The 15,700-nt window shown below is 40.9% G+C and overlaps 1 protein-coding gene across 1 annotated transcript in view; it reads right to left on the bottom strand.

Annotated features, from left to right (window-relative positions):
- LOC109918225 (thrombospondin type-1 domain-containing protein 4-like) overlaps positions 1 to 15,700 on the bottom strand; it is a 396,211-nt gene that overhangs the window by 295,325 nt on the left and 85,186 nt on the right. The window contains exon 6 of the mRNA XM_048610590.1: positions 11,660 to 11,762. Within this exon, the coding sequence (XP_048466547.1) occupies positions 11,660 to 11,762 (103 nt within the window). The remainder of the gene's footprint in view (positions 1 to 11,659; positions 11,763 to 15,700) is intronic.

Raw genomic sequence — 15,700 nt, forward strand, 5'->3', positions numbered from 1 at the left:
TCCAGCTCTGCACCATACAGCACAGAGTTGTGTTTCACAGAACTGCTCAGGACAAACTTCAACAAAATCCACTGCATCTCCCTCCAGAGCTCCTTTGCAAAGGCATATTCCAGCAGGAGATATGTGACAGTCTCTAACCACCCTACAGCTGCTTCAAGGGCAGTGTGTGGTGGCGTTGAGAGTCCAGGTGTACATGAAGGATCCCACAGATCATGCCTTTCTCACCACCAGCCAAGCAATGCCTTGGTGCTTGTTGGAAAGTTCTGGTAATGAGGCATTCGGCCAAATTCGGCAGTCTGCTCAGGGAACCATGTGACAGGATTCACCGTCTCCTTTTCCCGCAGCGTCTTGAGGACCCTACATGCTGACAACTGATGGATTTGTGGTAAAAGGTGCTTTTCTTTGTAAATTTCTCACAAAGGAGAGGTGATGCGGAATGGGTCCAATTACTTGGAGTGTTCCATGGCAACAAGGCCAGGTCCATCCTTCGCAACACCGGGGACAAGTAGAACCTCAGTACAGTGACACTTGGTGTTTTCCAACCGAGGGTCTACGCACAGCTTGATGCAGCCACTCACAAAGGTGGCCATCAGGATGAGGATGACATTTGGTATGTTCTTCCCGACCTTATCCAGAGGTTTGTACATGGTGTCCCTGTGGACATGGCCCATCTTAGACCTCCAGATGAAGTGGAAGTAGGCTTGGGTGACTGCATAGGCGCAGGTTCGGGGAATAGGCCAGGCCTGCTCCATGTATAATGGCAGACAGAGCATCTCACTCCTGATTACCCACAATGGAAAGGGAACGGTGCTCCCAAAAGCCCAGTTTCTGCCTCACCTTGGCAATGTGCTCCTCTCAAGATTTTGCACATGCCCTGGTCCCTCCGAACCATATTCCTAGTACCTTCAGGTCATCTGTCCTGACAGTGAAGGGGATAAAGAATCAGTTGGCCCAGTTCCTAAATAACGTGGCCTTGCTCTTGCCTCGATTTACCTTGGTTCCTGAGGCCAGTTTGAACTGGTCGCAGATGCTCATGAGTCTGCGCACTGATGGCGGATCCAAACGGAAAACAGCGACATCATCCATGTACAGGGAGGCTTTGACTTGCAAACTCCTGCTGCCTGGACTAGTCACCCCTTTCAGGCTCGCATCCTTCCTGATGAACTCAGCAAGAGACTCCATAGAACACACAAACAAGGCAGGGGAGAGAGGGCTGCCCTGCTTGACTCCAGATCTGATTGGGAAGCTTTCTGATTTCTACACATTGACTGCATAGAAAAGCCTCACATGACTCCACACATCTTTTCAATAGGCACTCAACAACACCCTTCCCATATGAATAATACCACACCAAGTTTAAAGAAACTACGCAGATAGAGCTACAGTCAACAACAGAGTAATTGGCCAAGCAGAGCTTGAAGACTTGGAGATTAGTGACCCAGCCAAACCCACAGGATTAGGGAAGACTAGGTCAAGGGCTTTACTAAGCAGAATGCCTGAAGATTACTTTGATCACTTTATTCACCTCAGCAAATATGCAACAGGCTTCACAGCCTAAAGCCATATCCTCAAACCTGTCAACTCCTTAGTTCGCCTTTCCTATGCAATTGCAACCCATTCCTTTATCTTTTCACTAGGTCCTAGTGTGAGGACAAGGTCTGTAGGAATTTCTGTTCTGATTTCTTAAATAACTCCACAAAGGCCAGCATCCCATCACCAAGTCACCCTTTATTTACACATGCATAGTACATGACACTGACCCAGCTAGCACACACCCTGCTCCCAGTGTGAGCAGAACATCTGACACTCCTGTTTATATCTGTCAGCCAGGGCTCCCTGATTGGACCAGGTTAAACAGCTCCAATTAAGGAACTCGTATTCTATGAGGTCCACCAGGCTGACCTCATTACAATCACTACATATTCTTTCATGAGATATGGGTATCACTGGGAAGGCCAAAATTCATCATCCACCCCTAATCGCTCTTGAACTGAATGGCTTGCAAGGCCACTTTAGAGGATATTTTGAAAAAGAAAACAATCAGTTCTGACATGTTATGCTACAATTCTGGGGTGGGTGGAACTGAAAACTGTGGGCTTGGAATCAAATCTAGGCCAGCCCAGTTAAGGGTCTCCTTTCCGAAAGGACATCAGAGAATGAAATGGATTTTGACGACAACTGGTGAGGGTTTCGCAGTCACAATTACTGAGATTACCTTTATCTTGAACTTGAACCCATGTCTCCAAATTCCTAGTTCAGTGGCATTATCACTACACTCGTAAGTAGGCAAATGTATCATTCTGATTGGTTTACTGAATGAAAGGGACTCTCTTTGAAATTAAGATCGAGAAATATGTTGCGCCACACCCCTTCCAGTAAAAACAGGAGCATTGGCAGATGCTCTTTATTGTTGTTAGATGCAGCTCTTTGAAATTAAGATCGAGAAATATGTTGCGCCACACCCCTTCCAGTAAAAACAGGAGCATTGGCAGATGCTCTTTATTGTTGTTAGATGCAGCTTCCTGCAGATAAACATTTCCTTCATTAGTTTGGAAATTCTTTTCTCTGATCTGATTGAAACAACTTTCATGTTTTAACAAGGGCACTTGTACAAAAGTATTCAAGACGGACAACTAGCTAACACAACCAAATTAAACGGTTATGCTATCCAGTTGCAGGCAACAAGAAAAGTGCTGTTTAATTCAGAATAGTCTGAAATTGTGAAAGGTAAGAGAGAAGCTAGTAGCTCAGATCATGTGACTCGCAACTAGGGCTCATCTCAGATTGAAAACTAAAGTTAAATCACTGCCAAAGGTATTTCATCAACTTGACCATACAGAAGTTAACTCCTGCAACTTTACAGCAGGTCACCTCAGAAATATCACTCATCAGAATCAGGTTAAATAGTTCTGTCAATCACCAGAATCTAAAGGAAATTCTGAGTTATGGAGTAACTACCCAAACACCCTTACCAGCTCTCTAGGGTTTAACCCAAAACTAAACTCACCAGATGTAGGAATCATGTCTACAATTAACACCCAGTATCCATTTTTGCACCATATGAGTTCCTTGTTCAATCTCAGATACTTATTTAATTAATTAACTTGTTTCATTGCCTCTTTATATAGCTGCTAAACTGCTGGTTAATTCTGGCTATATTACATCATTTCTATCAAGTGCCACCATTCCCAATGTTAAAGTTGATTTTGTAACCAGCAGATCAATTTATGGAATGTGACAATTTGTCTGACACTGTCTTTGACATGTTTATTCATTTTTAACTACAGTGCTCACAGTTTATATGGGACATGCAATGTGCTCATTATTCATACTGGATCACAAAACCAAAGCCCAACATTTCATTCTATAAAATAGCCAATCTCCATTTAGCCACTGCCTCTCTTACTTGCAAACATGTGGCAGAATATCATCAGTACAACATTCACACATTAGTGCAATGCTAACAACTGATTGAAACTTCATGAAGATGCAACACTGGCAGCAGAGTGTTTTAAATGGTAAGTACAGGGTGAGGCGGGCAAAAGGAAAGGTTGACCAGTTCCCACCTTTGCTGCCTCAGCTATACCTTCAACAATATTTGGCAGGTCAAGGTCCCAACTTGGAGGTCCTGGACTATACTGTTATAATTGATAGTGTCATTAGATAGATGTATTGATTGCTCAATTTACAATATAATCAGCTGGATATGTGTGAGTCTTCAGGTTTATTTTTGGAGAAAACATGTTCCAAAGCAATGGACACTGGCTACAACAGTAAAAATGCTACATTTGCAAAGGACACAAGTTGATTGGATGGGAATACTGAGTCACAAAGCTTTTAGAGAAAGGGGAAATATGGCACAGTATGTGGGTGCAATAAAGCTATTGGGTTTTGAACTAACAGTTAGAGAGAAATATTACAGGAGTAACAGCTGCACTCCTCTGAAAACTCTCCCACCAAAGTTTGAGAGTTCAGAACTCACCATAAGACTTTAATGCTGTAAGCCATGAGGTGTTAAAGTGAGAACTCTGAATCAACTCTACTGTCTTCAAGAGAATAAGGGATATCAGTCAGCCACCAGATCTTCCTGTGAGATGCTTGGGTCCACAAGCTACAGTGGTAAATGGCCTTTCAGCTACAAACAAACATCTGGGCCCTCCATGAACAATTATTTCCTGATTTTAAATTTTAATTGGCCAAGTCCTATGATTTGGTGCCGCGCAGAATTTTACATCTGGGATCATGCTGTGTCCTGACTTTTATGTTCATGGATATTGAATATCCTTGTACGTTTTAAACCTTTTGCTAATAATTTCTACATCTACATGAAAGGGAGTTTAGGAATAAAACCAACTCTTGTTCACTCAGGAGCCTGACTGGCTAGTTTCTCATTCCATGAAGTGTTTATGTATTATGTTGACAGTTTCACCTCCCTTTTGAAATCAAGCTCTGCTGTTACCAGCTCAGGAGTGGCCAGAAAGTACTGACAGAGAATTGAACTATTGCAGCTGCTGTCTTTTGGCAGATGCTTGGGCAGATGTAAATGACCCCATGTCACTAGATTGAAGAAAAGGAAGAGAGTAATCATAGAGTCACAGTGTTATACAGCACGGAAACAGACCTTCACTTGAACTTGTCCATGCCAACCAAACACCTTAAACCGATCTAGTCTCATTTGCCAGCATTTGGCCCATATCCATCTCAACCCTTCTTTTCATGTATCCATCCAGATGCTCTTTAAATATTGTAATCACACTAGCCTCCACCCCATCCTCTGGCAGCTCATTCCATACACGCACCACCCTCTGCATGAAAAAGTTGCCCTTTAAGTCCCTTTTAAATCTTTCCCCTCTCACTTTAAACATTTGCCCTCTGGTTTTGGACTTCCTTACCCTGGGGAAAAGACCTTGGCTATTCACCGTATTCATGCCCCTCTTGATTTTATAAACGTCTATAAGGTCACCCCTCAGCCTCTGACGCTTCAGGGAAAAAAGTCCCAGTCTATTCAGCCTTTCTCTATAGCTCAAACGTCCAACGCTGTCAACATCTAGTAAATCTTTTCTGTGCCATTTCAAGTTTAACAACATCTCTGCTATTTCAGGGAGACCAGAAGTGAACACAGTATTCTAAAAGTGGCCTAATCAATGTCCTGTACAGCCATCACATGACACCCCAACTCCTATACTCAATCCTAAATGTCCTGGTCAACAATTAACACTCAATTAAGCTTACAATCAGATCATCATTTCCTACACAAAAGCAGTGATTACACTTCAGAAAATACTTCACTGGCTGTAACATGCTTTGAGGAGTCCAATGGTCATGGAAAATGCAATTCTGATGTTCTTCCATTCTGCTTTTCAGCACAGTCCTCTGCATGAAATGGGAATGCCTAGTCACAGCAAGTTACCACTATGAGAGGTATGGATTCCAGAGAAAAAAAGGGAGAAAAGAAAATGCTCTAGACATTGATTATGGCCTGGGAGCAAGCAAATCTGACTGAGACATGCTATTTACATGGCATCCACTTACAGACAAATTAACAACCAGAATAATGGGTCTTCATAAAGATTCAGTATCAGTACCCACGCCAGGGGAGAATTCTGATTGTAACCATATGTGTACAATATTAATAGGAACGATGCTGAAAAGAAATGCGTGGAATGGTTTGTTAGTGCCCTCTACATACCAGACGTAACTGGGAACATGTTAGCTTCCAGACAGTCAATAATTCACCACGGTGACACAAAGGTAAGTTGTGTACAATAGAAGGGGTTATCTTCATGAGAGAGCTGGAAGAATTCCACAGGACAATATGAAGCATTTAAAAAGAAATGTAAATAGGAGTTCCAACCTGACCCAGGATCTCTGTCCTGTATGAAGCAAGAAACTACAGAGCTTTCACTGGAAAAGCCTCAGAGAGACAGAACAAAGTAAATCACTGATTCCTATAAAATTTGTTCAAGTAAATGGAATGTAAAGTATCAGGTTAGAATATTCAGTTAAATGTGTAATTAGCAGTGACAGCCATGGCTCGACAATAAACAGAGTGGCAGCTGTTTGCACTTTCTTCATAATCTTACAATGATCACAAAAGCCCAGCCTCTCTGTTCTATTTAATGTATTTTTAACAGGTTTTCAAATAAATATATCTGTCAATACAGCATTTGTTAAACAATTCACTAACCATTTTCTAAAATATTCTGTCCAACCTGTGATGAATGGCTTTTCAACAGGGCAAGTTTCCTGAAAGCAAAAATGTCCCATGTTTCCACAGTTCACGTAATGCGATGAACAGATGTGCAGTGAACTTTCAAACAAAGACACTATGTGACCTTAAACAGCTAAAAGCAAGAGAAGACATTTTTCAACTACAAAATAACAGCCCAATATTAAGCAATGACAGGAACAACTGCATTTTACAGAGGGAGAAACATTAAACCTCACTGTGGCTTTCTGTTTTAGTCACACTGTTCATCAGTCACACTGCCATCTCCCTGTGAAAACAGGTAATGAATGTTACTATACAGAATCAATTCATGAAGGACAGTGGATTTATAAATGGGTAGCTCGTTATATTGTTCAGAAACGTGGATGCCAGTTTCCATGGCCAAGTAATTGGTTTCCTGATTCTGAGACATGCCCATGTGAACACATTCAGGCCCATTATAAAGTGGCAACGTTCAACATTAATTATCAAGGTCCACTGATAGTGGCTCTATGGATGGAAGGCAGAACTGATAGGTATGTGACTTGCCTGTGGTTGGACTCATCCAAGAATTGGTGGCAAGGTCTATGTGAGCTCATTGGTTTTATGGATAGATGGTTGCAAGTGAATGAGAGTGACACAGGTTACAACACCAATAGCTAAATTTCAGATGACTTCAAGTTCAGAGAGAGGAGAAAGTAGGAGGTGAATTAGTGGTGCATTGGAATATTCAAGCAGGACATCTTACACATTTTTAAAAACAGTGAGCTTGAAAAGTCTGGTCCTGGTAAAGATCAGAACAAAAGCTGCAAGGTTAAGGAGAAACCAAAGACTTGCATTTATATAGTGCCTTTCATGATCGCTGGATGTTTTAAAGCACTTCTCAGCCATCAAAGTACTTTGAAGTATACTCATTATTATATCGTAGGAAATGTAACAATCAATTTCATATTTTATGCATCTCAGAGGAATGCAGAGATGAAACTAGTTTCTAAGTGTAGTGCAGGTTTATTTACAAAAGCTTCAAAGTATCTCTGAAATCACAAAAATAATTGGATTTGTGCTTATTCTAGCTTCTAGCAGCTTATCCATGTTTTTATAGCTCTAAGTGATCACCCTATTTTAACCAATCAAGCATTGACAACATGGTACAATTATAAATTCTGGTAATCAAACAGCACAATTAAATGCCAATTTACACAAAATGGGCTTCCTACAAAATGGCTACGTGATAATGATCAGATCATTCGATTTTGTTATGTTGCTTGCTAGATAAATATTGGCCAGGATACTAGGAATAACTGCCTGGCTCTTCTTTGTAATACCATGGGAAATTTTGCATCCACTGATGGGACAGATAGGTTCTCAATTTAACATTTCATTCAAAACATGTACCAGCAGTGCTGTACTCCTTCAGCAGGTCTGAAACACAGGGAAACTAACTTTAGAAAGAATTAGAGTTGAATGTTTCTCATGCTGCAATTCTTTTTTCCCGTTTACTAAAGTTTTCTTTTTTAAAGTTAGTTATTTCCATTTTAGTCAAGTATTTATTGGCTCAGTGTTACACTGGAACATCAGTTTCAACTTTACACTCAAGTCCCAGACAGGATTTGAACCAAGTACCTTATAACACAGAGTTTAATGTGCTACCAACTGACCTACACCTAACACAGCAAAGCTATAATTTGCACACTATTCATAAGACACACTGCCATGGGACCCCTAACCAGCCATTAATTAACTGGGTGGGCCACTTAACCCCAACCCTCAGCCCTGCCCAACAAAATTCCAGACAGGGATCATCTTCCTGCTGGATTTTATGTACTATCCTATCTGTGAACCCACCAGCCGAGATGCATAAAATCTAGTCCACTCAACCAGAGTGTTCTGATTCTTGACCAATACACCATTCGCTGGAGAAAGTTATGGTTCAATTTTACAGTTAATAATCCATTCAATGTCTTCAGCTGATGCAGTGTGAATGTTACCAGATGACATCAGAAATTGGACCTCTCAAAGCATTTATTTCAAAACCCCCTTCCCCTCCCCCTTTTCTGATGAAGGGTCTAGGCCCGAAACGTCAGCCTCTCTGCTCCTATGATGCTGCTTGGCCTGCTGTGTTCATCCAGCCCTGCACCTTGTTGTCCAGGAGTTTAGTATGTTGGTGATGGTCTGACCTGTACAGAGGCATTCACAGTTTGGGTTCTTCCTCATATTCCACATCTTCCTCGGCCTCCCAAGCATTAGAGGGCTGTTCGGATTTCTTCATGGAAGATTGAAGCCTGGGAGTTTGCTGATTACCAAGCTGGGCTAACGATGTTTTGTAATGAAACAGGAGACAGTGGGGGCGTCAGGCGCACCTCTGAAATGTGTTGTCAGCTTGAGGAGTGTAGAGTATTTTTCAGTTAGGGATAAGGGATTTTAAATAGATGCAAGGTTTTTTTCTTGAGGTCGGTGTTACTGGGACTTCTTCATGAGGTGTCAGCGTGCATGTTCTTTGAAGTAGATGGTTCTTTTATCAGAATGCTCACTTTGTGATAGCACAGGAAACCACTAAAGCTGTGTTGGACTCAGCATTGTTAATACAGTCCTCCTGTCTCTCTTAAAGTGACTATCTCGGTGGATCCTGTGCCAGGTTGAGCAGGAGATTACTGTTGTTGTGTAGACCAGCGTGAGTGAGTCGGATTTACTTCCCCAAGTGGTACCCACCAGCATCCATATATGATTCACTCTTGCCTCCAACCTTGGTTATCAAGATGGTGTTGGTAGGTCAATGTGAAATGGTATTCTGCCTTACAGGACAAAGAACATACAACTCTCAGTAGTTTTGGATTTTTTTCTCCGGTTTCAATTTTTTTTTCCTGCCATGGCAAGATTCAAACCTGAGTTCCCAGAACATTACCTGGCTCCCTGGATTAATAGTCCAGCAATAATCCCACCAGGCCATTGCCTCTCCATAATTTGCTCTAATATATATTGGCAATGGGTCAATGATTCCTGGGCCACAGAACTGGACGTGAAGTTCTTTGCTGGCTGTCGGGTTTTCAGGTAGATGGCTTGCATAAAAGTCAATATCTCCATGTTCTGAGGTAGGCTTCTAGACAACATAGATCTTCCGTGAGGTGAGTGTTTTTTTGTTCTATAACCTGAAGTTTTTTAGCCTGACAAACCGTGGATAAGCTAACAGCATATGCTTCTTGGACTGAACTGACAGCAAGGCAGGGCACGTGCAAAATCTGGTGAACCACAAACTTGTTGAGTCTGTTTCCTCTGGACCATGTCGGAAGTAATCCTTAGAGTCAACTACTTTTCTTCACATTGTTAAAATTGACATTTTCTTTTCAATATTTTCAACTGCTTTTATGTTAAAGAACTACTGTGTGAATAGAAAACATCTAACATAAATTCTTGCTGTTTAGTTGAGTCTATCTCCAGTCCAGTGAGGTGGGTTGAGTTCCTCCTGTATCTCCACTCACAATACTGTCTGACTGACAGCCAGGTGGACTTCAATGACACCGATAATAACTCTACCCGTCATGTGCTGTATTCTCTATCACTATGTAGGAATGGTCTGACCTGTTTTTAACCGGAACATAGAGGTTAGCTAAGTAATTCACTATGTGAAGAACTAAATGCACGTACACACAGATAAACACAATTCTAGAATAGTAAATGGCAGCACGGTGGCTCAGTGGTTAGCCCTGCTGCCTCGCAGTGCCAAGGACCCAGGTTTGATTCCACCCTCGGGTGACTGTCTGTGTGGAGTCTGCACATTCTCCCCTTGTCTGCGTGGGATCCTCTGGGTGCTCCGGTTTCCTCCCAAAGTCCAAAGATGTGCAGGCTAGGTAGATTGGCCATGTTAAATTGCCTATCATGTCCAGGGATGTTTGGGTTAGACATGGGGAAATGCAGGCGTAGAGGAATCAGTCAGAGTGGGATGCTCTTGGGAGGGGTGGTGTGGAATTGTTAGGCCAAATGGCCTGTTTTCACACTGTAGGGGTTCTATAAAAAGATTGCCTTTGTGGTTTAAGGAAGGAACACAGGGCTCTATGATAAACTTTGATCTGGAAACAGCACAGAAAGAGAAAACAAAATTCCTTTAAAATATCTGTAATTGATTTTAAGAATGTTTGAAAATAACTTCAAACAGTATCCATCAATTGTGAAGGACTTAATTGTGATTTTCTTGTATAATAAGAACTATTGGTTTACGTGACATGGCAAAGAAAGTTAAAATATGGACACATGTGCAGCCATAAAGGAGAGCTACAAGCAGAGGAGCTGGAGAATGGAGGCCCAGATGCAGACACAAAGTGAAAGCAGAGAGTGACGGAAGCAGGAGGCTTTTGTGTGAAGAAGCAAATCACTCTCAGAAAGAGGTCAGTATTTTTTATATTTGGCAGAAAAGGCAACAGGAACTCTTGGAGGAATGCATGAGCTGGCTATAAATGTCCAAAACGTGGAAAGCTATGTGAATGGTTTGATGATGGTAAAGAGTTGGGAGTTTTTCCCAAAAGTGGCCATGCTATAAACCAGGGTTTTATTGGTTGTTCACTTGAAAAGGAAATCTGGAAAGCAACATCATCAGGACTGACAGGATAAAAAAGGCTAATGGAACTGTGCTTTGCTGCTGAGAAAGTTGAACATGAAATTAGTTGTCAGAAAGGATTCACAACCTAGCCAGCATAAGCACTATGTAGTTAAATGTTGCCACATGCTTGTGGTTGTGAAACATGCATCATTATCATACTGATTATTTCAAGTAAAATTGACCTTTTCAGTTGAAGCATTATTTGCATGTAATTTATGTGTAATTTACATTGATTCAGATTCCTGTCAAAGTTAAAACTACAAAAAATGGACTCTTATTGGTAATTTCTCCATTTGGGGCTCATTTAATAAATTTGAATACTTTGAATCATGGTTCCTTCACAGGGATCAAAGGTATAACAATATATTAAAAATGCAATAGATGTTCCCAAAAGTAGACAACTCTACAAAGCTATGGCAAGACAGAGGAAGTAGTAGGTACTAATACTAAAACCTAGTTGCTGGGAGACGTGCACAGCACTATCTACGGGATGGAAGCCTGAATCATGATGGCTCTTTGTTAAGAAAGGTGAATAGGGAATTCCTACTACAAATATTGGAAGCAATATTAGCTTAAATGTATTGTGGTGCAGTGTTAGTATTCCCGCCTCTAGGCCAGAAGATCTTGGTTCACATCCTACATGCCAAGGAGGTATACAATAGCACATCGGAACAGGTTAATGGAAAAGTACTTTTAAAGCATTGCTCAATAATCATGGCATCAGAAAGGCAGAACAAAAACTGGGATTTTGCATGCAATATATGCAGATGTTGATCGAGTTCTAGTAAAGAATTAGTTACATTTTATCGACTGACAGGTAATTTTTTTGTTCTTATAGTAGTAACTGGAGATATACTCACCATCAGTAAAAGGCTCCCATTCATAATGCTTTCCTGTAAAAGCTCTGTTATTATAAGCAGCACATTGAACTTCCCGAAAGTCTCGACTCCCACGGGGGCAGGGCTGTCACAGACAAGACACTAAAATTCAGAGTTAAAGTTTATAGACCTTGCATATAGTACATGCTATTAGACACATCATTCTTGTACAAAATATGATTTGACATTTTTGAAGGTATACTCAAAATAATTTAAGTGAGTACCATTAGACAGCACAAATGGGGAAAACAAAAGATTGGTTACAATATCACCAAACATACTCTTCTGCATTAAGTAATGAAATGTAAAATCTATTTTTAGCAAGGACCACCAGGCTTATTTTGTTCTGGTCTCAATTAAAAAAGCTAGGAGGGCAGTGAAGACTGTTTGGTTAAAGGAATAGCCTTTTACCTTGCAAACAAGCGTATTATTCCACTTGAACAACTGCTAATTTGGGCAAATTGGCCCACACTCTTAGCAGGCTACTTTGTGGATGAGGTTAGCAGTAGAGCTGTAGCACCAGTTCCCTGAGTCACACTTTAGTGAGTAGGGCTCTGTGCGAGGTTACTGAATAAACCACAACTGTTATGGTGCAAACAATACTGCACTGTTGTAAAACCAGATTTTTAGAATTTACAGATCTAATTATATTTTATGTTATAACAAACATCATCTTGTTATACAATCATTTTTTAACAATGTACAGTATTTCACTGCCAGTTAAGCAAATCAGAACAACGTCACGGACCAATGTTTTTTGAATCAACTTGCACTTGTGCTGTATATTGTTCAAACCCCAGGACAGCCCAAAGCACCCCAGGGTTAATGAATTCCTTTTGAAGTGCAGTCACTGTTCCTATGTAGACAAATGTTGCAGAAAATTTGCAAGCAGCAACGTATCATTACTACCACAAATAGCAATTATACAAATAATCAGCAATTCTTGTTAATAACGACATTGGTTGAGAGAGAAATATTGCCCAGGACATTTAAAGAACTCCCCCCTCTTAAAAAATAGACCTATGCTTTTTTTTAAAACACCTATATGATCAAGCCATTTGTTCTTTAGCAGCATCCTCCTTTCTTCTGTAGCCTTTCTCTGAGGAGATGTTATTTGCTTGACTGAACACATCAGTGACAAAGATTGTCATCTGCAGTAACCTGCAAGAACCCAGTTGTTTAGAAGTTGAGGACAGCAGTATCATGACTGCAGCTCCAATGGTTAGGGCATTCTCAAGTCAGGGTGCAAAACATGATATTGCATCACTATATTGCCGATAGTCTGCAAAGTCAATGCTCTTCAGATTGCCCCAGAGCAGCCACTGAATTTGTAAACATGGCTCTGTAGCAAATGACAAATGCAGGCAAACTGTCAATGACGAGTCAAAAGAATCATAGAATCCCTAAAGCGAAGAAAGAGGCCATTTGGCCCATCAAATCTGCACCAACCCTCCAAAAAGCATCCCACCCAAACCCAGCCCCCCCTTATCTTTGCAATCCTGCATTTCCCAAGGCTAGCCCACCTGGCCTGCACATCCCTGAACACTACGGGCAATTTAGCATAGCCAATCCACCTAACCTGCACATCTTTGGACTGTGGGAGGAAACCGGAGCACCCGGAGGAAACCCACGCAGACACGGGGAGAATGTGCAAACTCCACACAGACAGTCACCAGAGGTTGCAATCAAACCTGGGTCCCCAAACCTGTGAGGCAGCGGTGCTAACCACTGAATCAAAATGCCACCCAGCAGGTTGTGCCATCTGTGTCACCCAGGCCTTTTTTCAAACAAAATAAATATAGGATTTTCACAAACATGTTATGATGCTAAAGGAATGGCAGTGGAAGAGTAAATTTCAAGAAAGTAACTGCAGAGATATCATTTAACCTTATCTTTGTCTCCAAACAAACCCACGCCTGGACAAATACTAAATATGACAGTCATTTTGACAACTTTGGTTGCCACAGTCAAAATTCAAAAGGAAAGAAAGGAAAAAAAAAAGACTTCTAGAAGGAAAAGAAACACTGGCATTTATAAAGCACTTTTCATAACCTCAAGACGTTCCACATGCTTTACAGCCACTGAAGTGTTTAAAATTGGTAGTCACACTTTAACAAAGGGGCCAATTTAGGCAATTATTACCTGAAATTTCCCAACAAGGCTTGCCTTTAAAGCGTACATTTTAGGATGGAATAATCAGTGTAAAAGAGCGTGCACAATTCAGGAAATTAGATTACATTAGATTGATATCACATTGACTACTTCAAATTAACTCGCTCACATCTTGCCAGAGCTGACCTGGCTGCAAAATTAGGTGTTACGTGAGTACACCAGGGAGCTATCAAAACTTTCACAGCATTGATTAAATGTAAAAGTGCATTTTCAGTTCTGCCCTTTGTACTAGTTTGACTTCAAGGAGAGAATAAGGATATCATTAATCAGCAGTCTGCTTTCCTACCTCACTGCTTGTTGGTTAAACCTCTAACACTCCTTGAGAAAAGTTGTGGGTAATTACTGGAACAAATGTAATGGGTTGAATCATCTTTGAATATTTGTAACTTCTGTTTATGTTTACGAGATTTTAGGGCTTTCGAAACAGATGCTATCAGAATAATTTTAATAAAACGCATCCAATTGGAAAATGACAGGATTGGAAGAGCCACCTATTTTCTAGGCTTGCCTAGTTTTACCTCCCATTTACTGTCACTCAGATTTGCCATGCATTGATGGAAACACCTCAGGAGGAAAAAGATCCATTACTCACCCAAATGTCCACTATCCCAGATACCAGAAGACATATTTCAGTCCAGAAAAATTACATTCCTACATACAGAAACTAAGCATTTTATTGAATGAACAAAAATATGCCTAGAAGGAACTGAGTTTCTAAAAATTTGAGACAAGCGTGAGGTGAGGGGAGGCAGCGGTGGAGAGTAAACAGAATGCAGTAATATATGATATGATTGAAAGGTGCTGACATTATTCTTCTTCCCTTGACTGGGTTAAGGGCCTATTTGGTTTGCAATGATTGAGGAACAACTATTAGCGAGTTCTAACTGTAAGAGGCCCTTGTATTAACAAGATGTGCTCTATTGCACGATAACAATTCGGTATAAGTTACATTAGTCAGATGTACATTCTTACCCTAATACCACTGGGAGACACAGATGGAACATTTGTTCCCTTCCAGATCCACAGCTATTCTCTTGAGTTCCCCATCCATCACTGTATGCCATTATCAGATTGTGGTGGAGCTTAATGCAGTCTTCAACATTAAACCTTTCAGAACCATTATCTTATGCTACAGAATATCGATGGCTTTAAAGTTCATTGTAATGTTGACTCCCAACTCAGCCAAACATTGTGTTAATTGTATTGTGATTGAGGGCGTTAACTGGGCATTTACTTGTTCTTCTCGAAAAGGCAGCAGACTGAAACTGTGCTCAGTGGGTTTTGTTCAATTTGCAGGTGCCTGTTTGTAATGTGAGCCTCTGTAAATAAAAGCTGATAACTATCAAACAATTAATTTCTACTTCTATTCTGGCGATCTGGAATACATCACACTGCTACCTTTCTACAAAACATTTCCTCTAGTGAACAGAAAATATATACCACAGCTTATATTCCTGTCATTAGAAATTGAAATCTGCTTTCTCCTTTCCTGTGATCCTTTGTATAATTTTCCAGCTAGCACTTTATACCTCACAGTAAATTGATAGTTAATCCTGGCTTATGATTCTGTGAGCACCACAGGCTTCAAGTACCACTTGAAAGCAGCCATTTCTAAGGTAACCTGAGGCCAATAATGAACTGGTCATGACAGACATTATAACCACATTTCTGTATGCATTCAAATTCCTAGAGGGCAGTACAATGAAGCTGATTAAGCTGGGAACATGAAGCTAATTAACACCATGGTTGAAACCAGGGATGAAGATGGGGTTTGAGGGTTTTGAGAGCTCGGAATGCGAATGACGGTTATATGAATAAATTGCAGAACTTGGGTCACTCTCCTCAGAACAG

This window comes from Rhincodon typus, chromosome 1 (assembly GCF_021869965.1).
Source record: "Rhincodon typus isolate 14 chromosome 1, sRhiTyp1.1, whole genome shotgun sequence".
Classification (NCBI taxonomy): Eukaryota; Metazoa; Chordata; class Chondrichthyes; order Orectolobiformes; family Rhincodontidae; genus Rhincodon; species Rhincodon typus.